At 58.3% G+C, this 24,982-nt stretch overlaps 1 protein-coding gene across 1 annotated transcript; it reads right to left on the bottom strand.

The window, feature by feature from the left end:
• Window positions 1-5,284: 5,284 nt before the first annotated feature.
• SHOX (SHOX homeobox) lies at window positions 5,285-17,525 on the bottom strand. Its single transcript, XM_024115510.1, has 5 exons — window positions 17,249-17,525; window positions 11,325-11,533; window positions 7,209-7,266; window positions 7,020-7,108; window positions 5,285-5,530 (listed from the first exon to the last, which is right to left on the bottom strand). The coding sequence occupies exons 1-5, from the start codon at window positions 17,523-17,525 to the stop codon at window positions 5,285-5,287; spliced, it is 879 nt and encodes a 292-aa protein (XP_023971278.1).
• Between the last annotated feature and the right edge of the window lie 7,457 nt (window positions 17,526-24,982).

Here is a 24,982-nt window from a genome sequence, read left to right as displayed (position 1 = left end):
CTCAGGTGGCTTCCTCCCCCACCCCAAGTCGGCCTGCCTTTTTTCCCCGCCCATATGTGGTTTTTATCGAAGCTGGGAAGCCATCAGAGAATGGCGACATCAGGTCATTAACTTTCCTTTCCAGAAGGAGATAAAAAGCACAGGCCAAAAAAGGTCTCGTTTTTAAAAGCTGATTTTTTTTTCCATTTATTCTTTTTTTTTTTTTTTTTTTTCCAAAAGGACTCCACCATCACTGCAACACCCTTTTGGAGAACCCACACATGGTTCCAAAAGAAATCAAACAAAAGGGAAAATTTTAAACTGGAAACCAAAGCAGGTGGGCTTTTCACAAATGCCCTTGCTGTCCACCCCAAATTCAGACTTGCTTCGAAGTGGACATTTTTTCTTCTCTTTTCTTTCCCCACCTTCAGGGGGAACGTACCCTTCCTCAAGGGGAGGGTTATAGGAGCAGAAGTGGATGCCAGACGCCCACCAGAAACGCACACACACACACACACGCACACACACACAAACACACACACATACTTGGGCGTCACCCTGCAAACAAAACTACTTTCAGCCACCGTGGACTTGGGATTTGGGATTTTTTTCCCCATCTGCCTCCTCTGGGGAGAGGTGAGAATTTTTTTTTAACACGTAAATACAAATATTTATAAGTTTATTTATATCTCCGTTTTACAAGATGTACATTCATACCATATGGTTTGACAAAATACACTTTGTAACTAGAACTAAACTTGAGGGCATGTTGTGTCGGGGGCCTGCGAGCACGGCCAAAAAAAACCTTCGGCGTGTTTTTCTTCCCCACGATAGCAGAGGGTTGTGTGATTTCTTTTCATTTTGAGCGATCCCTGAAAAGGTCTGTAGGTCCAGACACACCTTGTATGCATAACCCAAACACAGGTGCTGTATCCTAAATCATCCTGACTGCTTATAAAGTCGGGGGAGAAAGGGGGTGAAGAAAGCAACAGGATTAAAACATATAAAAATAAAGGCAAGGCAACGTCAAAGTTCCACTCAACATAATTAAAATAACTCATATTTATGAACTTTCAACCGAAGGAAAAAAAAATAAATAACACATCCACATACAACCACTATCAGGTAGCAGAGAACCTGGCCACTCTTGGATATGGGAGCTCTACGTACAACGGGGCTGGCTTTGTGAAACCATCGCCTTTCAATAAATAGCGCGTTTAATAGCTCTGAAACTTGATATTATTCTACATTCCTCAACTGGTTTCTCATTAAATATCAAATTTCAATAAAACATTTATAAATTGCATCGTGTTCACGTGTATTGAAAAATCCGCATATTCCTAAGCTAATTTTTAATAAATTAGGCACCAGTTTTGGTTTTTGTTTCTTTTTAAATGTCGAGCGTGTCCATGGAAAAGCCCTCTACCATCCCAACCTCCCAAACTTGGCGGGGAAAAGGAGCAAAGTGCCTCAAATATGTCTGTCATTGAAGTCAGCTTATTGGCTATCCTAGGACTCGGTGACAACGCCCAGTAGGAGCGGGCTGGGGGTGACGCCCTTGTACTTGGGGAAACGTTAAAAGGTTTAAGTGAAACCCACCCGGTGGGGGGAACAGAGGGCTCTAGGGTAGTAAGCAGCGCGGAGCGGGGTGGTCATGAGATCAGACACAGCCGCTTCCCGCTTCACTGTCCAGATGTCCCCCCACTGCACAGACCCCGTGGCCAAGGACACAAGCGCCTGCAGGCAGAGAGGGCGCCCGGGGTACCCAGCTCGGATGGGAGCAAGATGGGCCTGGGGGGCTGTCCCGGGGGACGCCAACCACCCCGCACGACCAACTTAGCAAGGTTGGAAACACATGAGTGTGGTTCATTTTGTCTGCAGCTACAGTATACAGGAACCTCAGCCGGCCCACACTTTGCCTCCGGGAAGAAAGCCACCCTATCAAAACCGACCGAAAAATGACACCCCTGGTTCCCTCTGGAAGGCGCCTCCTTCTAGGTCTTAGCGATGCTCAGCCGCAGAGCTTCGCTAAGTACGCGAGAGTCAGATGCTCCATCACTGAAACTACATCCGATGCTAAGACCCAATCAGTGCAATGTCTTCCCCCGTGAGATGAACTTGCGAGCTTCCCAGGCTGATGACAGAAGGAAGAAAAGGGTGACTTTGTAAAGAATGAGATAGAACAGCAACAACCAAGCTGAGGGAGAACACACTTTTTGCTAAACCGGGCGGCTCCCATCCTAAAAGTCCTCTCTGGCCAAGGTCTCAGAAAAGGAAACCCGTTCCGTGGCCGGGCCCATCTTGGAGAACACAGCCCCACGTCGAGTGGGCAAGACACAGCCTGCAGCTCAGCCAGGCTCTCGCGTGGGTTTCACAACCGAAAACCCCGCATCCAGTGGCCCTCCAACGAGACCCGTCCAGTTTGCTTTCCAGGTGATACTCCTCTCTTGGTCTGCACCCTCGAAAACGTGCTATTTGGAAGTGCCGTGAACGACTCTGAAAAGGGGTCTTGTCTTAACGCAGAAAGCACCAAAAACAGCCAAAATACGTCCACCCCATAAATGGAATGCCTTATGGCCGCTGGGAAAAAGTGAAATCCAGATGCCCTCCCTGGGAGACCGGGACCCGCACGAAGCATCCTCTCCAACCCACACCCTCCCGACAGCCGAAAAGAGAGAAAGCGGATACAGATCTGGGCTGGGAAAAACTGACCACAACTTGGGCTGACAGCTCGCTTCTGTCCTGAAATTTCCGGGAGAAAGAGGAGGCCGAGAGATGCCCTCCACCCTGGACACCGTGCAGCGTGTCCCCTGGACTTTGTTCCAGGGACAGAAGCCACGCCAGCTGCTCTGACAGTGCTGAGCCTCACACACCTCAGAGTCTGTTCTGTTCTGGGGGGCTCATCTACCCGGCTCACCTTCCGTATCAAGCCAAACAGAAACAGGGACAAGATGACCGCCATCCAGCAGGCCTCTGGGGCTACCAGCCTCCCAGCCCTGGCCGACGTCGGGCAGCTCTACTTTAAAACTTCAGCTTCTCCCAGGAGCAGATCTCATGCCTTTCTGCTCACGTGGAGAGCGTCTTCTCTTGGGGAGGGTTTGGTGACAGAGGGCTATGTTTAGATAAAATGGAAAGTAAACCTTAAAAAAAAAATAGGGGTGTATACATCTCACCTCCAGTGTTTGCCCAGCGTTAAACTTCAGGATGAAAGCGGCTCATTTGAAGTGGATCTGAAATGCATTTTTTTAAAAATTTAAAGCAAAGTTTCAGCTTCTATAGGAGACCTTTTCAAATTCACAGCTGTTTAGAAGCAGAACTGCACATATGAGGCAAATTCCATAATGCCATTCGTGCCGGGGGGGTGGGAGGGGGGTGGGGGGGAGGGGGCGGAGTTGCAAATGAATTTAAAATACTGACTGTGTTTTCCTCGTCTCTCTCTCCATCATTTCAGAGCTTTGCAAAAATTTCAAAATTAGAAAAAAGAATGTTGAAGGGGCCTTTTGATTCAAAGAGTTTCAGATGATACAAATGAACCTCCATTTCAGGTCAGTGCAAAGGTAGAATGTATTCCCTTACACGGAAGGAAAATATTTTTTTTCTTCTTGGAGATATGTACCCAAATCAGGGGTAAGGGAAAACAGTCAGCAATACCGAATCTGGAAAGGTGAAAAGCTGTTTTGGAAATAAAGTGTCCGTTGGAACTAGATGGCCACTTCCATCTGGGCAGGCCTGGGTTCACTAAGGCAAAAAAACAAAAAAAAAAACAAAAAAACAAAACAAAACAAAACCCACAAAAACCCAGAGATGCTCATTTTCGAGGTAGACAAGCCCAGCAAGGGTGCACTGCCCCCCAAATCTCACACAGCTCCTGCACAGCACATTGCCTTAAACTCAGGTTCACGATTTGAGACCCTGAACGCTTTGGTGATATCATGTCAAGAGACTTTCCCCATTCTGCGCCAGCTGTTCAGACAAGGCGATATTTGGTGTTTACACAATGGGGGAGGAGAGGGGACCAACGCACAGAAAGAAGAGAAAAGGATGACAGAAAAGCTAGAACTGGCTACCCTTAGAAGACATCATCTTAAAACTCACTGCCTGGAGGAGGTATCCCAGGCTCTTCTTCTCCCAGAAACAGCTCAGCCCCTGCCCTCCCAGCCTGGCGCCCCCTCCCCGCCCCCCATCCTGCTCCATCCCAAGCCACACACTTCACTTCCGTGAATCCAAAGCACCCCTCACCCCGGTCATTTTGGCACTGGCCCCGCAGCATGCAGGGGGAGGTAATGCCCTTCGAAGTCCGAAGCTGACGGGTCAAGAGTGCACAGCTAATTTTTTTTTTTAAATCTATAATATTTACAGTATTGCACTTTACTGCACTTAAATGCATGTAAGTAGCGTGGATGCTGCATCAGTATTATACCTTCAAACCACGTGCCCCTGTGTCCCCAGTGCAAGTCCCTCTGCGTCTGAATTCTGGAAAACAGCCAAAAAGGTCAATTCGGGAGTCAAAGACTGGAAAAGTTATAAAGTTGCCTGTCCTACAGCACAAGGAATTCTGAACCTGGTGCTCTGGGGCCAAACGTGTGCATGAAGATGGTGAGTCAGCAAAGGTCACAACGTGAAACACTGAGGTCCCCACGACCACGACCACCTCGGCGAGGTCTTCAGCTGCGTTTCGTTATTGCTACCTTTCAGGCGGAGGGGAGGGGGGCGGGCGCGCAAGCGGAGCACGGGGCCCCCGCCGCGGATGCCAAAGTCCAGATTGAAATCCACACGGGTCCTGCAGCTCCTCGGATGAAATGAAGTTCACGGCAGTGAATAAAAGTGTGGGCATCCAAGCGCTGGCATCCTCCGCGGAGACCAGCCCCAGCTCTTTCTGTGTAACAGACTCTTAAGATCTCGGAAAGGCGTGTAGGAGGCCGCATGCACAGGGTGGGAACGCCCGCAGCAGAGAAGGACGCAGCGCCGCGGGGCTCCACGTGGCCTCGGGGTCCCAGGACGCACAGACGGCGTGGTCGAGGGCTGACTTGGGGGCTCCGACGGCCACCTCCTCTCTCTTCCGCACCGTCTCTGCGAGGCTTTGGCGGGGTCCTGCGGTCCTGGGATGCCCCCTGTCGAGGCCTGCCAGGGGCCCCGGGGCTGCCCCAGGCCGGGAAAGCGCTGCGCCCTCGCTCCGGGGCGTCCGCGCGGCCGTCGGGGGGCGCGGAGGGGTCGAGTGCAGGACGCGGCGCGGACGGGGTGGCGGGGCCGGGGCCGGGGCCGGGGCCGGCGCGGGGCCGGGGCAGGCGCGGGGCCGGGCGGCGGGTCAGAGCCCCAAGGCCTCGGCGTGCTTGCGCGCCTTCAGCCGCAGGTCGGCGATACTGGAGTTTTTGCTGTTGCTCTTGGCGGCGGCGGCCACGACGGCGGCGGCCGAGGCCGACTCGGCCAGGGATGCGATAGGCAGCCCGAAAGGCGGCGGCGGGAACATCAGGTAGGGCGCGTGCGCCGCCAGGTGTGGGTGCAGGTGCGGGTGGGCGTGCGCCACGCCTTCCAGCTGCAGCTGTGCCTGGACCTGCGAAGGCGGGACCCGCACGGTGAGGACGCGACTTCTAGGGGGCTCTCCCCCCCCCACCCCGAGGGCGTCTCCTACCCGGGGAGCCATCGCCCCTTCCCCCGCCCCAGGGACCACCACCCACTGTCCTCGGGACACCCGGTGCCACGACCGGGTCTCTGGCCGCTTTGGACAGAACCAGAGCCGGGGAGTCGGCACAGATCCCCGATGCTGCGGCATCCCAGCGTCTAGAGCTGGTACCTCCTCCTCTCCAGACCCCCGGCTGATTCTTTGACGCATCCCCGACTCAGGGTCCGGCCTTCGGCTCAGGCATCCCCCCACCCTTCCCAGGGACCCGGAGTGCCCGAATCTTCCAGGAGCACAGCCAAGTCTGCAGGCTCCGACCGCCTCATTTCACCAGGACCCAATGGCTGGCCCCACGTCGTCGGGGCAGCTGTTCCTGGGATGCTGAGGGGCCGCTCTGCCCTGGGGAAGGGGGTGGAAGATGGGCGCAGCCGCGGAGGTGCGGGTCCAAGGGAACAGGGCGCGGACCTCTGCCCCGCGCACCGACCTCTGCCCTGCGCACGGCAGCCCTGGACGCCCTCCCAGCCTTGGGCGCCGTGACTTTGAGGAAGCGCGGCCAACAGCCCACCCTCACCCCATCTCCGTGGTGTCACACGTAGCTGACCCTCCGGGCCGGGCCACGCCCACCGTACCTCGTGCCCCTCAGCACACCCGGGTCCGGCTACAAACCCAGGCCTGCCCGTAGGAGCAAAAGTGCTGCATGTGGAGGCCACGCCTTTGCTCTGCCCAGGGCACCGCCAACCCACCAGCGCAGGCACGCCTACCCCCCATGCTGGGGTCCCCAGCCCAGCCCTGCAGGCGAGTGGGCGTTGCGCTCTAGCCCCGCGGCTCCCTCCAGCCACCCGAAGCTGGTCCAGAGCAGGGCCGAGGACTCTGGGGCACCCCGTCTCCGAGGCGGTCTTCCGACGCCCTGGCCGACCCCTCCTCCGCGCGGCGCACCCAGCGCCCTGGACCCTCCCTGCTCTGCTGGGAGCTGGGCGGGATGCCGCCCACTGTGGGGTGCGCGGGGGAGGGGAGGGGGCGTCGAGGCCCAGGTCCAGGAGGGGCACTGACACCCCCAGCGAGGCCCTGCGCAAGCTGAAGCCGGGGGTTGGGTGTAGACACGGGTCCTCATGGCCAAGCGGCAGCAAACCCCTCCCTCCCGCCAGGCGGTGAGCGAGTGGTGGGTGGTCCGGGGTGGGTGGGGGTTTTTCCCCTCCGACTTTTGTGAAACTGTGCTGGGGTTTCTGTCCTAGCCCTCCCAAAGGTAACTCTTGGAGATTTGCAGCGTGGTGTTAATACGTGCCAATGGGTTTATAAATGTCCCCCTTGTGAAAGCGGCCTCTTTGCTTCGGCGGGGGCGGGAGGCGCCGGGGAGGCGACGGCCCCCTCTCTGTTCTGTCGGGAAGGAAGGAAGGAAGAAAAAAAACAACAGAAAACGAGCTACCTGCTGGAAGGGCATCCTCAGGGCGCCCATGTTCACGTAGGGTGCCACCCTGCAGGCGTCCAGGTGACTGGCGGTACCCAGGATAACGCCTGCGAGGAAACACAGGAGAAGTGAACCCCGCCCGCTTCTCCCAGCGCCTGGCGGGTCTCCCCACCGCCCCCGCCACCACGCCCGGCCCCTCGCACCCACCTTTATGCATCTGGTTCTCTTGCTTGCGGCACTTGGCTCTCCGGTTCTGGAACCAAACCTGGGAAGGAGCGGACAGACGTGCACCCCCGTGAGCCGGCCAGGCCTTGGCAGCGTCAGCGAGGCCTTCTTTCCCGACACGCCCGACGGCGCGCAAGGCGCTTGGGGTTCCTGTCCCCAGAGGGCTGCCTGCCGCCCCTCCGGCCTTCATCCCCGCCCCCTCCCACCCCAGCCCCGCGTAACTGGCCACCTGGAGCTGGGAACAGTCCTCACCTAAGTGAGACCACAGTGTCAGCATCCAAGCACTGAAAGTGAGGAAGTGGGTCCTCGGATGGCGCGGAGAACTTTCCATCGTTCTCTGTGGACATTGCCCCCTCCACCCTGCCACGCACCGGTCCAACCTGACCTTCCACCCCGACGTTCCACCTTAGCCCCCGCCCACCCACCCACCAGGAGTGGGGGGGGGGCGCACAGGTGGATACACATCTCCAAACCCAGCCCCCTCCCCAATCACGCTCAGACATCGTGAGTCCAGAAACTTCCATGACCTCCAGGCGCTCCTTGGAAGCCTGGGGGATCCCAGTTAATATTACAGAGTCACGACGTCCTGGATCCCTAAAAACCGGACGCACCCCAAAAGCGCAGGCTCTGCACTGCAGGCACTCGGCCTCCCTAAGGACATCTAATTCTTGAGGCGCCCTTTCTAGAGATGAGGCAGGGAGGGAAAGGTGTTGGCACCCTGCCCAGCCCGGCTAGCTTCACAGGCCTGGCATCCCCTAAATGCCCCCTCCGGAGCTCCCCCATTCTCATCCTCCCCGCTCCTCCCAACAGCCCTGGCCCTGGCCCGTGGTCTGTCGCTCATGGAACCTGGAGTCCCCTCCCTCTGTGCTCTTAGGCGCTTAATTTTTCCTACCTGGCTCTCTCCAGAACTTTCCCTTCACGCTCACTCATCCTGTTGCCCCAGTGGAGGTCACTGACCGTGCAGGATAATTAGCACAAAGAAAGCCTTGCCCTCGGCCACACTACACCACGCCTGGTAGCGCAGGGACCCTGCGTTGTTCCAAGCCCAGGGCCTGGGGCCACTCCCTACCACCACCACCCCCCCACCCACCGCCACGCCCGGAAACCTCAGCTTCCGCAGAGGCTGCAAGCACCGGGGAGTCTAGGAAAAGCTGAACTTTTCCATCCCAGCCTCTTCAGGGGCAGTTTTCTATCCAAGGCTGAGCCATGGGCCCGCCTGTTGGAATTGGCTTTCCACAACGTTGGAAAGCTCACCCCGCCAGCCTCTAGGGAACCTGGCAAACTTTGGTGTTGTTCCCCCGAAAAGGATTTCCAAAACAAAAAGTGCCCCTGGCATGCTGAGATTCACAAATCTTTACTCCATTCCCAAAGCCTGCACTCGCTCTCCTTCTCCCACATCCCGCCGCGACTCTCCCCCACCCCCACCCCATCCGACTGGGACGGGACTCCTTTCCCTTTCGGACACTTCCTGGGTGCCTCTTTCTCCTTGGGGTCCCGTACCCGTTCTCAGGAGAGCGGAGCCAGACGCGCAAATTCTTCTCCCCCTGGAAGGGCATTTTTCAAAGACAGAATCCTATTTAAATCTAGAAAGCAAGCTCACTTTCCCATCAGTGGGGGAAAGAAAAAAAAAAAGAGAGAGATTATGGAGAATAAAAGTGATGAATTAGCTGCTGCGTTTGGCGATAATAAATCAGTCTTGGGGTGATTCACGATCAATTCCAATTAGTTCTGAATATGCTAAGTAAAGCGCAGTACAGTGGTTTAGACAGTTATTTCTTCATTAAGGACCAGTCACTGATTTCTCTCACAAATGTTGTAATCTGATTTCCTTTTGATTTCCATTACAGACAGTGAATAATGACATTTAATTTAGCTCTGCGCCATAAACCCAAAGATATTTGTTGTAATTCAATTACCGCCACTCCTCACCGTGGTCTCATAACTTTCGATTATAACCCTGACAGCTGGGTGATATGAGTTTCCAGTACAACACTAAAAATAAAAGGTTAATAAGGACCGGCTTCCAAAGGATCCTCAATTTATTTACAGCAAATTTCCGCTCTAAATTGAAACTCTATCCTCTAACAGCACAGGACAGGCTGTACCGAAAAGGATTCGCAAACAGGTCGCAGACAGGAGTAAAATATAGTGCATTTTCGTCCCTTCCTTTTGGTGTCTCCCCAGCATCTCCCTTCTGCACAGCGGGGTACGTGTTTTAACTAATTGGTTTTTATGAGCACTTTCTGCCTTCTCTTTATTATACGATTCTCTTCCCTGTGGCCAATAGGAAATTATTTCTTTTTTCTCTTCCCATGTTTATTTTTATTATTATTTACCATCGTTAAATTTTAATTCACCTCTGGATCGATAGGCTTTCGCTTTCTACTACCACCCTCCCCCCTTTATTTTAGGGCTTTTCTCAAGATCTGCAGCCACCCAAGAACCAATTTTCTCCCAACTCGGTCTCTCCTGCTAAGGCGCTATTCAGTAATAGACTACTGAAAGAAATAGTGTGGAATTAAATTACAAGTAATTTATTTTTATAGAAACAGTACATCAAGGCCTGGGAGATATTACAGATCTCAGGCAGAAAGACTGTGAAATGACATAAAAGTTGATGTCCCCTTCAGCAAAAGTTTAATCTTTTCATTAATTTATATGGTGCAGCCCCATCCATCTTTCCAGAGAAAGGTGGCCAGTCTCCCCCGCCCTCCCCCCACCCTTGCTGAGGCCACAGATGCCCGGACAGATTCGTTTGGGGAGAGGGTCTCCAGAGCTACTCCGCCCGTGGTCCCAGCGATGCAGAATGGTCCTGGGAACCCCTGCGGCTGCACAGAATTCTGGACAGACTCGGGAACTGTTGCATTTCACCTTAAGCAGCCCTTTTCACCGCACCGACGGGGAAAGATGGAGGCATGAGGGTGCAAACACCCTTTTTTTTTTTTTTTTTTAACAAATTAAAGATTTTTGTAAAACACTCTCTATAAACGCTTTCTGTGTTTTCGTTTCTTCAATACAATCCGGGTGAAGTTGTGTTTGCAATGCTGACCCTATACCAATAAGAAACCCGTTCTTTCAAAGCCCTGGCTTTACATGGTTCCCTCCCCCACGTTGGCAGTATTAATTCCATTTATTTAAATAACCAGTCCCCAGAGCCCAGGGACCCTGACCCCTTTTCCTTCTCTCCCCGGCGCTGCTGTCCTGCCCAGAAGCGTCCAAACCGACGGAAAGCCCAGCAGAACATCCAGGCCCGACCTTCCGGAGGCTGGGACGGGGGGCGGGGGGGGGGGTCGAGTCTGCGGTACCCGGAGGAGGCGATTTGGAAGCGAATCTTTGCTCCCCACCGCCCAATAAATAAATGAACTCATTTCACGCAAACGTTTCCAAAGCCCGAGAAAAGCGAACCGACCCTCCGGCGGCTGGGGCGGGGGGCGGGGGGGGGGGTCGAGTCTGCGGTACCCGGAGGAGGCGATTTGGAAGCGAATCTTTGCTCCCCACCGCCCAATAAATAAATGAACTCATTTCACGCAAACGTTTCCAAAGCCCGAGAAAAGCGAACCAGGAGCGTCTCCCCCCGCCCCCCCGCGCGCACGTGCGGCGAGCACCCAGGGCCCCCCTCAGACCGCGGCTCCCCAGATGGGGCATCACGACTTCTGGCGTCCGGTCCCCGCCCCCGCGCCCCCCCTGCCCCGCGCCCGGGCTAATCCGGCAGCGCGCGCGGGCAGCAGCCGCAGCCCTCAAGACGCCCACCAGCCTCCTCCTGCCCTGTCTCCGTTCCCTGCAGTGAAGGGAGAGGGCTGCAGAGGAGCGGGTAAGACTGTGGCGGTGGCGACGGCGGGGGGATAGGGGTGGGGAGGAGAGGCGACCAGCGGCAAGAAGAGAACGACATTCCTGATGAGCTGGAGGTGCAGGGCGAGCCAGCCAGGCAGGGCGCAGGAGACCCGCCCCGCGAGGCCCCGGGGCGCCTCCGAAAGCCCGGCTCCAGGCCCCGACAGCCCCCGCCCCCGGGGTCCCCGCGCTCCCAGAAGGGCCCGGCCGAGGTGGCGCGTTCCGGGCCCGCCCGAGGAGCGGGCGTCGGGGCCGGGCCCGCGCTCTCACCTGCACGCGCGCCTCGGAGAGCCCCAGGCGCTGGCTGAGCTCCTCCCGCATGAAGGCGTCGGGGTAGTGAGTCTCGTCGAAGAGTCGCTCCAGCTCGTTGAGCTGCTCCAGCGTGAAGTTGGTGCGGCTGCGCCGCTGCTTCAGCTTCGTCTGCCCGTCCTCGTCCTCCGACTTCACGTCCTCGCGCTTCTCCTTGCAATCGTAAATACCTACGGGCGGGCCGAGGGCACAGCGCTGAGCCCACCCCCCGGCCCCGGCCTCCCCGGCCCGGGCCGCCACGAGCCCCTCCGCCGGCTCCCGCCCCCACCCCAACCCCGGCCCGGCCCGGCCCGCGGATCCCGCGCGCCAGGGAGAGGGCCCCGCGCGGGGCCGCTTGGCCGCGACGTGCTGAAAGCCTGTGTGTGCTCGCGGTGCAGGAACCTCGGTGGCAAACGCGCCCTGCCGCAAAGCGGCGTCAAGTCGATAAAGCAAACTCCAGGGCACGACGCGCTCTTTTGTAATAACTCGAGCCCCGGCGCCGCGGTGTTTCCTCAATTATCCACTTCGCCTCTGTTGACATATTGACATAGCCTAACCTTCTCTCTCTCCACTCCCCCCCCCCTTTTTTTTAAGGGGAGTGGAGTGTTAAATACTATTAAGTCAAAGAAGCTGAGGCAGAATCGCCCAAGTGTCGGGTCCCTGGCGGGGCGCCCGCAAAGAGCGCGGCCAGAGCCCAGGCCAGGCTGGGGTCCAGGCCCCCCGAGGGCCGCCGCTCCCGCCTGCAGCGCAGCAGGACAGGGGCCGTGCCAGCCGCCAGCCGGGCCAGAGCCTCCCTCAGGACGCCGTGGCGGCGGGCGCCCGCCCGAGCCCACCTCCTTCTGACCAAGAAAGCGCAGCCGTATCTTAAGGCGGGCACCCCGAGGCGCTTGGGTTGCACCCGAGAGCACGGTCCCTTGACTTCCGGTTTTGTCCCTCTGTCTCTTGGACACACTTTCTCACTCCCCATCAGGACGCCGAGAGTGACACTTTCTTAGGTCCAAACATTATGAGAGCAGCTGTATTTGCTGGGGGAGCGGGCAGGGCATCAGGCAGACAGCTCAGGATTTAGGAGATTCTAAGCCAGACACCTCTCCTCTCAGGGATTTAAAATAAAAAAGTTGGCCCCCGGTTGCACACTTGGTGGAAGCTTCATTTCAGCACCCCTTGCGTTTTCTTGTGCTTTTTCTCCGATCATAGGGCCTGCTGGGTGCGGGCAAAGCGGACCCCCATGCCCTCATTAGATGTCCCCTCTGTGTCAAAGAGAAGAGGGCGGCTTTCAGGACGCTCTATCCAAGGAGTCTGGGGTTCCACCCGTTCTGAGAAGCCTCTTAGCAGTAAGCCCAGAAACTTGCGAAAGGCAAAGACCCAGATCCTCTGCGGGGCCAGGGAAAAATCCGGGCACCCAGTTCCCCCCAACCCCCCCCTCCCCACCGGGGTCCCTGAGCTGGACACCACCACCCGAGCCCTGCGTCTGCCTAAAAGCCTCTCCTCAAGGCTTCTGAGCACTGGACACTCAATCCCACCTCGGAGCTCAAAGCCTCTCTCACCTCCTGAAAGGGATGCCTTTCCAAGGACACCTTATTTCTCCCCAGCGGGAAATCCTTTCCCGGAGGCGGCCCCAACTCTGCTTCCTCCTTCAGGTCTCTTGAGTCTGAACCCCAGGGATTGACCCCAGGTGAGGAGCTGGCCTTCAAAGCCCTCCAGAACCCACGGCAGGCTGTGCAAAATCCACAGGCCGCCGCGCCCGCCTCAGCGGGATGTGCTGCTCACGCGCCCAAGACCTCTGGGTTTCTCCGAAGCCCAAGCAGCTCCCACCTCTCCGTTTTGCTCCCGTCCTGCACATTCGGCCTTGGGCTGAGCCCTGCCGGGGGTCTGCACGCCCAGGCAAAAGGGAGAAGGTGCAGCTGGGGTTTTCCTAACCGCTTCCTGCTGCCTGTACTTCTAGCCCTGTCTTGTTTTCCTCTCTCCTTCGAAAAAGGCCTCGATTGTACTCTGCTCTCCTTCCACGGGCCTTTTCTGCGGGGTCCCCCTGCCTTGGCTGTCCAGGGTGAGAGGAGACAGACAGAAGAGGGGACTCAGCCTCTAAGGCGATTGAGGGAAGCCGTCAGGAGCCCGGGAGGTCAGCCGCCCGCCGGGTGCTGTAAATTAAATGTCAGCCCTGACAAGTGCACAGCCGACAGACAGCCGCGTCTCCATCACAGCAAACTCTCTTTGCAGGAATCGTAAAGCCAGGTGCGTGAGGCCTCACCAAGGGGTGAGCCCCGAGATATGGCAGGCCAGGCTCAGGCTGCCTGGGCTCTCAGAAGCCAGGGGCTTATTCCTAAGCCTCTGCCAGCTTTCTGCTTCCACAAGGTCAAGGTCTCCGAAAGCTGTCTGGGTCATCCACGGGGCTTCAAGGCCAGCACACCTGGACTCTGCCACCAAAGTGCAAGGGCCACGAGAGCAGGAGGCATGGGGTCCCCACTCTCCGGTCGTGACCTCTCTCAAGGCGGACAGAGAATGAAACAGGACCCAGGAGCCACATGGCAAGCTTCTGTATTTCCTCTCTTTGTAGTGAGAAATAGACCTTCAGATACTTTCAAACGCTGCCCCCGGAGAAATCGAGCCAATTTTATTCCTCTGATTTATAGCTGCTGGTTGCCCTGTTTGTACGGAGATTCCCCCGGGTTGCGACCAGGAACCTCGGTGGCAAACGCGCCCTGCCGCAAAGCGGCGTCAAGTCGATAAAGCAAACTCCAGGGCACGACACGCTCTTTTGTAATAACTCGAGCCCCGGCGCCGCGGTGTTTCCTCAATTATCCACTTCGCCTCTGTTGACATATTGACATAGCCTAACCTTCTCTCTCTCCACTCCCCCCCCCCTTTTTTTTAAGGGGAGTGGAGTGTTAAATACTATTAAGTCAAAGAAGCTGAGGCAGAATCGCCCAAGTGTCGGGTCCCTGGCGGGGCGCCCGCAAAGAGCGCGGCCAGAGCCCAGGCCAGGCTGGGGTCCAGGCCCCCCGAGGGCCGCCGCTCCCGCCTGCAGCGCAGCAGGACAGGGGCCGTGCCAGCCGCCAGCCGGGCCAGAGCCTCCCTCAGGACGCCGTGGCGGCGGGCGCCCGCCCGAGCCCACCTCCTTCTGACCAAGAAAGCGCAGCCGTATCTTAAGGCGGGCACCCCGAGGCGCTTGGGTTGCACCCGAGAGCACGGTCCCTTGACTTCCGGTTTTGTCCCTCTGTCTCTTGGACACACTTTCTCACTCCCCATCAGGACGCCGAGAGTGACACTTTCTTAGGTCCAAACATTATGAGAGCAGCTGTATTTGCTGGGGGAGCGGGCAGGGCATCAGGCAGACAGCTCAGGATTTAGGAGATTCTAAGCCAGACACCTCTCCTCTCAGGGATTTAAAATAAAAAAGTTGGCCCCCGGTTGCACACTTGGTGGAAGCTTCATTTCAGCACCCCTTGCGTTTTCTTGTGCTTTTTCTCCGATCATAGGGCCTGCTGGGTGCGGGCAAAGCGGACCCCCATGCCCTCATTAGATGTCCCCTCTGTGTCAAAGAGAAGAGGGCGGCTTTCAGGACGCTCTATCCAAGGAGTCTGGGGTTCCACCCGTTCTGAGAAGCCTCTTAGCAGTAAGCCCAGAAACTTGCGAAAGGCAAAGACCCAGATCCTCTGCGGGGCCAGGGAAAAATCCGGGCACCCAGTTCCCCCCAACCCCCCCCTCCCCACCGGGGTCCCTGAGCTGGACACCACCACCCGAGCCCTGCGTCTGCCTAAAAGCCTCTCCTCAAGGCTTCTGAGCACTGGACACTCAATCCCACCTCGGAGCTCAAAGCCTCTCTCACCTCCTGAAAGGGATGCCTTTCCAAGGACACCTTATTTCTCCCCAGCGGGAAATCCTTTCCCGGAGGCGGCCCCAACTCTGCTTCCTCCTTCAGGTCTCTTGAGTCTGAACCCCAGGGATTGACCCCAGGTGAGGAGCTGGCCTTCAAAGCCCTCCAGAACCCACGGCAGGCTGTGCAAAATCCACAGGCCGCCGCGCCCGCCTCAGCGGGATGTGCTGCTCACGCGCCCAAGACCTCTGGGTTTCTCCGAAGCCCAAGCAGCTCCCACCTCTCCGTTTTGCTCCCGTCCTGCACATTCGGCCTTGGGCTGAGCCCTGCCGGGGGTCTGCACGCCCAGGCAAAAGGGAGAAGGTGCAGCTGGGGTTTTCCTAACCGCTTCCTGCTGCCTGTACTTCTAGCCCTGTCTTGTTTTCCTCTCTCCTTCGAAAAAGGCCTCGATTGTACTCTGCTCTCCTTCCACGGGCCTTTTCTGCGGGGTCCCCCTGCCTTGGCTGTCCAGGGTGAGAGGAGACAGACAGAAGAGGGGACTCAGCCTCTAAGGCGATTGAGGGAAGCCGTCAGGAGCCCGGGAGGTCAGCCGCCCGCCGGGTGCTGTAAATTAAATGTCAGCCCTGACAAGTGCACAGCCGACAGACAGCCGCGTCTCCATCACAGCAAACTCTCTTTGCAGGAATCGTAAAGCCAGGTGCGTGAGGCCTCACCAAGGGGTGAGCCCCGAGATATGGCAGGCCAGGCTCAGGCTGCCTGGGCTCTCAGAAGCCAGGGGCTTATTCCTAAGCCTCTGCCAGCTTTCTGCTTCCACAAGGTCAAGGTCTCCGAAAGCTGTCTGGGTCATCCACGGGGCTTCAAGGCCAGCACACCTGGACTCTGCCACCAAAGTGCAAGGGCCACGAGAGCAGGAGGCATGGGGTCCCCACTCTCCGGTCGTGACCTCTCTCAAGGCGGACAGAGAATGAAACAGGACCCAGGAGCCACATGGCAAGCTTCTGTATTTCCTCTCTTTGTAGTGAGAAATAGACCTTCAGATACTTTCAAACGCTGCCCCCGGAGAAATCGAGCCAATTTTATTCCTCTGATTTATAGCTGCTGGTTGCCCTGTTTGTACGGAGATTCCCCCGGGTTGCGACCACCGCTGTCCAGCTGGGAGAACCCTTGTAAACATGTTTTTTTCCCCCCACCCCCCGCGTTCAACAGCAGCGCAAAACGCCGCGGAGATTTCGGGGGGAAAGCAGCCGGAAGGAGGCCTAGGACGCAGCCGGCCTGCAGCAGGGCCCTCTGCGCCCTGACAGCCTGGGGTAGGGCGGCCGCGTGCGCGGGGCCACGAGCCTCCCCGGGCCCTCTGCCCCTTGTAGACCCTGACCACCTGCGGGCACGCGGCTGGTTTTAATCTACAGGCCCGCGTCAGCCAAGATCCAGCCCCAAGGTTCAAGGGGAACTTTTCCCCTGAGAGGAAACCACGCGGAGAGGCGCAGGAAGGCCAAGAGGCGACGGAGCGCGTTGCCTCCCCGACTGCCGGCCAGCGCAGCCCTCCACGCGGCCCATTTAGAGCTCGGGAAGGCGGCAGGCGATGGGCGCTTTGAAGAGACGTGTGTGGATCTCTCTGCGGGCGTGGAGGCGGACGTAAGACAGACCGGCAGGCAGACAGGCCAGCAGCCAGCAGCCCTCCAGCAGACCTGGGTTTACAAGCCCATGCACCCGGATTCCACCCCCCCCCCACCAACGCGGGAAAGTTCCCGCTGTGGAGCCCAGTGCCAACGCCCAGGGAAGCGGTCCTCCGGCAGCGCGCGGCCCATCCCCGGCGCCCCTGCCTCTCTCCTTCCCTCCGCTTCCTTCCTCGCTTCTCCAGCCGAATCCTCCCCTCCCCCGTTTGGTTCCTTTCTTACGAAAAAGACTGGCGATGGATTGCCGGGGCCTTTGCGTCCGAGCCGTGGCTGTACATTCAGCGTTTGGGGTCGAACGGAGAGCGAACCGCGGCCCCCGGGGCCTCTGCGCGCGCGGAGCGAGGGGCAGGCGGCCAGGCTCGGTGGCGAGGAGACGCCGTCCCCCGGAGGGGCCCGGAGCCGGCGTCCGGAGAGCTTACCTTCGGCAGCCCTCCCCGAACCGAACTCTTTCAGTTTGTCCTTGTCGTTGTCCACGTGGTCCTTAAAGAGATGCACCGGACAGTGGCCGCTGCCCTCCGTTATGTCCTGGAGGTTGGATTCCGAGACCCCCAGCTCCCGGGAGCGCGCCAGTCCGCTCTCCAAAACTTCCCTGTAAGTGATCGAATCCTTCTTGCCTCCGCCGCCGCCGCCGCCGCCGCTGCTGTCTTTGCTCTTCTGGTCAAAAGATTTGGATACAAAAGCCGTGAGCTCCTCCATGGTGGCCGGGGGCTGCGGGGGTCCGCGGGGTTCGGCGGGGCTGGCTGGGAGCCGGGCTGTGGTCCGCACGCCTCCCGCGCGGAGACGACTGTCCGTGTGAGGGTAGACCTCTCCTGCTGTTATTTATGGCTTTCAATTTGAGATCTCACTATTTATACACGGCTACCTCCGCCCAACCCCCAACGCTCCCTGTCTGCAGCAATTACAGCTCCCGGCTCGGCGGCGGGCGCACGCAGAGACGCTATCTCTCCCCCACCTCCAGTCCGGCAATTGGCTTTCTTTTCATTTCATCACTGTTTGGCGTCTGTGCACCTTGGTGTGGAGAGGTAAAGATCAAGTTTTTGAAGGCAGAGAGAGAGAGAGAGAGCGAGCGCGCGCGCGCGCGCGCGGGCGCAGGCGCCAGCTCCCCGAACAGGTATCCGCATTCTCTCCGTGGCTGGCGGAAACGAACCTCGAGGAGGAGTTTAGGGCTTGTGAGGACGTCCTTGCCTGCCGGTCCCGGGAAGAGCGCAGCCTCGCGCCTCGAATGGTATCGTCGCAGGACGTGTCCGGGCGTGGTCGTACGGGGACTCCAGCGAGGGGACCCGGGCGGCGGGGACGCGCCATCCCAGACGGGAATGAGTCCCAAGTTGGAGATGCGGTGGGATTGTGGGCTGGACCCGCCGGCGAGGCCCGCGGAGCCAGCGGTTGGAGCGGGTGCGCGCGGCGTGCTGGGGGGAACAGCTCTAGGACCCCGAAAGTGAGAGGAAGGGTCCAGGTCTAGCCGAACGTGGGCGCCCGCGCCTCGGCGGCGTTGGTGCAAAGCCGCCCGCAGACCTCGGAGGGGCCGGGGACGCGGACGCTGCGGACCACGAGCGCCCGGCGCTCGCTGGTCCAGACGCGGAGAAGCCGGAGGGTCTCTGGGAGAACTGGTTCGTACCCAGCCGTCCGTGGGGGCGCGCGTCAGATCCCGCCCGGCCGGACCGACGCAGCCTTCCTTAGAGCCTTGCTGTCAGCCCGGTGTCTGGGAGATTTATTGGGGGGGTGGGGGGGAAATCTATGTATTTTTGGTTGTGCCACAGTGCTCCTGAGCAGATCCTGACTCCCTCGGAACTTTATGATGTCCCTTAAAGAAGCCACTTTTCTCACCCGCAATACGAAATTCATTCGGCAGCCCCAGCAGCTGAAGAAGTCCTCTCGTCTGCAAAATGCCGTCTGCAAATAAAGTGACTTTTCTGTCCTCCCCTCTTTGTTTTCTGCAATCTCCCCCTCGTCTCCCCTTCCACCTGCCGCCCCCGCCCCGCTGGAGTTGGGACAAGGCTCTTGGCGAGGGGTACGGGGGTGGAGGGGAGTGTTAGGGGTTTTGGAGGAGTTCGCTTTGCATTTTCTGAAGTCAGTTCCTCCTCTGAAGCGCCGGTGAGTCAGAACCCAGGATCGGGGCCACGCTCGGCGGTTCCCAGTGTTCGGTCCAGCGTCCGGAGCCGGACAGTAGTTTCCTTCAGCGCGAAGGAACGTGAACGATTTCTCCCGAATCCCCGGGGCCAGGGTCGGGTTCACACGGGGGTGCCTTGATCCAGGGCGAGGGGGTGTGAAACCAGAGAGGCGGGGAAAGAGGGGGGACGCGAGTGGAAACAGACCAGCTCTTCTTTCTCCCCTTCCTTTCTCCGTCCCTCTCCTTCCTTCCTTCCTTCCTTCTCCCCTTCCCTTGTTCCCTCCATCTCTCTCCCGGTGTGTTCTCCTCTCCTCGCCGCCCTCCATCCATCCTCCGGGAGCGCTGCGCCCGTGCTTCTCCGGCTGCTCTGCCCCGCATACAGCGGACGGAGCTGGGGGATTTGGGGGCCGCTGCCTCCCCCGGACTTCAAAAGCGAAAGGCGAAGAAGCGCTCGCAACTTGACAAACAGGTCTTTGTCACCGCGGCCCTCTAATCAAAGCGAAGGCGCGCAGATATCACACAGAATTACAAATAGCCCCTCATGCATTATGCATGCAGCCGCCTTGCGGGTCTGCGGGGGAAACGCCGAGGGCCGCTCCCGGAGCCGGGTAGCGCGGGGCGCGCGGGGCGCGCGGGGCGCGGGGCGGCCCAGGAGCTCATACTCCGTGCCAGGGCCCCCACGCCGTCATTCACTCCTCGGGGCGAATCTTCCAGCACCTACCCAGTCTAGGGAAACCCCCCCCCCCCGCCCACAAGTGAACGTTCTCTTTGCAAGAAACAGTAGATCCACAGGAGGGGAGGGGGGAGAGAAGGGGGCATTAGCAACAGATCTGGGGGGAGACGGCTCTGAGCCCGAGCAGCTTTCTGGGGTCCTCAGAGGTAGGGTATCTTTTCCTCTCTTCACCTCCTCCCATCTTGTCACTCCTCCAGCTTCAGGTGAAGAGGCCAAGTGCCCAGGGACCTAGTGGTGAACCCCCGACCTGCAGCCTGCCCACCCCTCCCTGGCCCTCCCCTACAATCTCAGCGACCCAGCCTTCCCTGGGGTGGGGCGGGCCACACAGGGCCTGGCCCTTACATGGCCTGAGGTTCCTTCGCAGGGACCAGGGGTGAGAGGCCCCAGGGCCCCCAAGCAGGGCTACCCGCCTTGGACCTCAGACCCTGGACCCTATCCAGGAGAGAACATTGCTGGGACCAGGGTCTGGCGGCCTCCAGGGATCTCCCCAAGGGACCCCAGCTGGGGACTCTGGATGTTTGAAACCCTCAAGCCTGAGAGAGAATTAAAGGCACCCCCATCCACAGCAGCCCCAACTTTGATTCCCAGTGCAGACGAATGGTTTCGAAATAACCTATCCTAAGAGGAATGAGGCCGCTGTGCTTCTCCTAAGAGTTGTTGGTTAGGAAGGAAACCCCTTTTTACAAAAATCACACTTTCTCTCGACGAGCAAAGTGATGGTCTCTTCCTCTAACTTTTGGGGACGGTGGAGCGGAGATCCCCTGAACAGCCCCGACTCCCGGCCCCCTGGCCAGGGGCCCACAAGGCTCCTTAACCTTCTCTCCTTTAAACCAGAGGCAGCAATGCCCAGCATCAGCCGTTATTCTTCATATTTTAGCCTGGGCGAGGACATTTTCAACCACATATTTTTGCTAATTCAAGCCGGTGCCCAAGGCCGCAGGGTGGGTACGGTTTATGAAATGTTACATTTACATTTCCGCTGGGGTGAAGGCAGGCGAGGGGCGGGGGAACGCAGAGCTCAGACTCTCCCAGACATAAGGGGCTCTTGTTTTGAGTTTCTGTAGCTGCTTTCCCCAGAGAGGATCCCTCATCCCAAGACGAGAGGCGAGGACAACATTTTAGAATCTCAACTTGTCTTGGGAGAACGTAGATGCTTTAACATCTCAAATGCATTCTGCCAACTCTGAAGGAGGCAGCGCCTTCATGAAAGTTTGTGGACAGAAACAAAAGCATAGCTCCTTCCTTTAAAACAAAACCAAAAAACCAGCAACAAAAAAGAAAGAAGTCCTGGATTGGGCTCGGGAGCAAAAAAAAAAAGGGGGATCTGGTTTCTGGAAGAACACGGAAGTTCCAGCGTGGATTTCACCGAAAGCTCCGCACACAGCCTGGAGCTCGCCTGGGTCATGGATCCTCGGCGGCGGCCGGGCATCACCTCGCACCCCGCTGCCCTGAAACCGGAGCGGACGGGAGCCGCCCGGGTCCTGAATGCCTGACTCGCTCCTGCCCGCGCCCGCACCGTCAGGTTTATGATCCACCTGGGAAGAGACACGTAGACAAAATGCCGTTAAACGAGATAGAAACGCCAGGACACCCTGTGCTCGGGAGGAAGGAAGGGTCTCCGTCAAGGCGAAGGAGGCTGGAGGCTCTTTCTAGCACACCTGGTGGTTCCTGCAGCTTGAAGGTACCCTGGTGTCTGGGTTGGCCCACGTGCCCATGGACCTGGCGGGTGCCAGCCAGGCCCCCAGTTGATGGCGTGGGGGAAATGAGTGAGTACCCCACCAGGAGGACGGTTCACAGCCACCCGCCGGCACGGGACGGGGTCGGGGGGGGGGGTCCACCCCAGGAGGCCAGAGCTGCCCCGACGCCGACGCCCTCCTTTTCGGCCAGCTGCTCCCGGGAACGTGGGTCCTCTCGTTCCAGATCTGGTTTCCTGAACTCCGACCACCTTCACCCAGGCCGAGGCCAGACTGGCCGCGTCCGGAGCTGGACATTCTTCACTCCGCACTCTCGCCTGAGTTTACCCCAACTAGAGTCTCTCTGGCCAGCCCTGCAGGCTCGCGGCTTCCTGTCTGGTCCCAGGCTGAGCTGGAAAGCTCAGACACGCTGGTCCCCAGTGGCGGAAAGGGCTAGAACCGGCCACCCGTGGTGCATCCTGCTGGCTTGGGACCGTTGGAGCAGGCTGGGCGAGGAGCTGGGCGGTGGGGTGGGAGTGGTGATGGGGTTTTCTGCCCTCGCCTGTGCTTTCCCACCTGCAGACAGGAGCCAGGAGACTTCTCAGCAGGGCTCTCCACTCCGGGACCTCCATCTGGAAGGCACAGTGGTTAAACTGGGATGTCCGGGCGCTTGCCGTCCAGCCCGGAGCCCTCAGGAAACCCGAGAGAAGAAGAGGCTGTGGACACAGCCGACCGCCTCCCACCCGCACAAGGACGGTTCCAAGCAGCATAGTGGGAGACCGACTCCGGGGGCAAGCTTCAGACGGCATGAGGAAATGGACCCCGGCGTAGTTTGACTTTATAAAATAATCTGACGTTCTGTATGTATGTATGTGAATTAGGTAAATTTGAATGAGCTACAGCTGCTGCTAATAACCTCCCTTTCCTGGTATTTACAAGGCCAAGGGACAGGCGGTAACGAACATTCCAATATTTAACCTTCGGTTTATTGAACGCTTAACATTGGTAGGGCTCTGAGTTTTCACGTGTAGCCCAGTAAAACGAAGCTCCTCTGATCCAAGCCGATTTACGTTAAATCAAAGCTCATGCCCTGAGCTTCTGAAGAGCAGAGTAGCTTTTGCAGCCGTCTGGGGCGTCCAGCCCTTCGGGGAGGTTGGGAGTCACCGCCCCACTCCGTCTTCCCCACTGCCCGCCCCCAGGGTCCTCCCCGCTTCCCTTGAAACAGAGGAAGAAGTTCCAAGGAATGCCCCTTCCATTTGGCCCACCTTCTCAGCACCTAATTCCAGAGACGATGTCTGTTAATTATAATAACGGAGGGAGTGTTGATGGTTCTGGCGCAAGAGCGAGCCTTTGTAAGAGCAACCAACCCCTCCCGACGCGTTAAGTATTTATGAGTATCGATCAGAGGGGGCAGGGTTTTACAGAGGTCTTAACACTTTTCTTGCACGGGCTCCTTTCTCCCCCTCCCGCTTTGAAATTTAGAAACCTGCCTTTGTATTCCCTCCTTCGCTGTTTATTGATTTACGCAAACATCAGTGCTTCCAGTGTGAGGCTAATAGATTTTCATCACGCTGGGGCTCTGTTAATCCAGCTCTTGAATGGATAAGATTGATCCTGTCGACAAATTCGACATCTATACGATTAATAAAGGGCGAGATGGGGCGGGATAGGTTCTGTCTCCTCTTTGGAGGGTGGGCCTCCTCTGTGCTGCAAGGACCCACCCCCCCAAGATGTAGGTTTTTGGTTTTTTTGTTTCTTTTCATTTAGCCTCACTTTTGCTACCAACCCCCCGCTCGGGGGGCCGGGTCGGGGAGGGTGTTCTAAAATAACCCTCAACGCAAAAATGCAATTTTAACATATCATTTCGTAGTAGGAAGTGCTGTTTGCTTTCTGTGGAATTTCTCTCTCTTTTCCTTGCCATGTACTTCGCCACATATGGTGGACATTAAAACTCTTTCCTTTCAGATTTAATCACAGGGCCGTTACTTTACGTTTTATTGAAGAAAAACATTATTTTTTCGGGGAGCAAAGCAGTTTACCGCAGAGGACCTCTAAAGAGGGCCGTTTTTGTTTTGTTTTGTTTTGTTTTCTGGAGACCACCGCGAAACAAACAATGGGCGTCTCTCCTTCGCGATGAATACATTACGCGCTCGCAGGGAGCCCTTTCTGCGGTCATTAATGTTCCGAGGAGCAAGCTGAGGGGTGGATTTGGGGTTTCGTTCTCGGTTCTGGCACCGGGCCTCAGCACAAGGACACGGAAAGAGCCAGTTCCATCTCCTTCCTGCCGGCGCCCCCTCACCCCGGATCGGCTTCTCCCCGTTACGCACGGGTCGCCGAGAGCTTTGGAAACAGCTCGCTCCCAAACTGGCTCAGAACCTGGGGCTTTCTCTCTCCATTTTCAAAATGCAGACAAAAGGAAGGAACACGTCCCACGCCCACAGCCTGCGAGACGAGACTCTGCTTCGGAAGACCTGGGCCCCCCCGGCCGGAAGCTGGAAGAAAGCGTCCTGCACCCACCGGGCGTCGCTGGGACAGTGGGTCCCAGCCCCCCGGGGCGCAAGCGGCGCGCACAGGGCGCCGTCCCCGCGGGCCGGGCTGGACCGGTGCCCGTGCGCTGCCTTCCTTCCCGGCTCAGGCTCCGGCCAGCGTCCCCAGGCCCCCGGGAACGTGACGCAACGATCCGTGCCGGCAGAAAAGGCCGCGCAGGGCTCCAGGACCTCGCGACCACCTGCCCGGAGTTTGCAAGGGGTTCAACAAACTGCGATCTCCCCCCACGCCCGAGGAAAGCTAACGGGTACGCGGGTGGGACCGAAACTCGGGCAGCCTCGGGTGCGCCCCACGCGCCTTCGACTTCCAGATACCACGTCTTTGGAAAAATAATCCAGGGAAGGAACTTTCACCCTCTAGCAGGCAGGCATTAATTACGTGGCCAATCTGTGCAGAAGACACGCCCCCTCCTCCCCATCTTCTGCTTCCTGAGGCTTGCCTCGGAGCCAAACATCCCCTGGGGAAGCAGGCCGACGTTCTGTGCCAACGGCCCGTTCCGGAAGGACAACTCTTCGGGCCCAGAGCACCTGGGCACTGGAGTCCCCCCAAGACGGCTTGGGCCCAGCAGTACTTATCATGCAAGGCCCCGCACCCCTGGGGTCCCCAAGCCTCCCTCACACCCCAGAATTGGAGCCAACCGGGGTCACCCAGCTTGCCCCCGCCCCCAGCTCGCTGTCAGACAGCTGGGCTGGCTCTCCAGGTTGGGGGTCAGCCCCGCAAGCGTCGCCCACCCCAGACGGGTGATTCCTATCTCTCGTCAGGGCCTTGTGGAGGAGGGGACTTGGACTGCCTCTCTCCAGGGCCCCCCTCATGCCACCCCACTAATGAGGAGTCTGCGCTGACCGCCCAGGGTTGCCTCTGGGAGGCCAGGGGCGTGCCCTTGCCCTGCACCGACTGGGGAACCTGCCAGCCATCGCGGGAGAAGGCGGGGGTGGGGTGGGGGCGGGGAGAGCAGGGCAGGGGCAAAGCCAGGAGTGGCAGGGTCAGAGATCTGGGGGCCTTGCGGGTCCGGGCGCGGCTCGGCTAATTGGGAAGCAGAGGCGCAGGCCGGGGCCAGAAGGCGGGGAAGGGGCCCCGGGACGAGCAGGGAGAG

This window comes from Physeter macrocephalus, chromosome 7 (genome assembly GCF_002837175.3).
Source record: "Physeter macrocephalus isolate SW-GA chromosome 7, ASM283717v5, whole genome shotgun sequence".
NCBI lineage: Eukaryota > Metazoa > Chordata > Mammalia > Artiodactyla > Physeteridae > Physeter > Physeter macrocephalus.
This window is presented reverse-complemented; position numbering and strand designations above follow the sequence as displayed.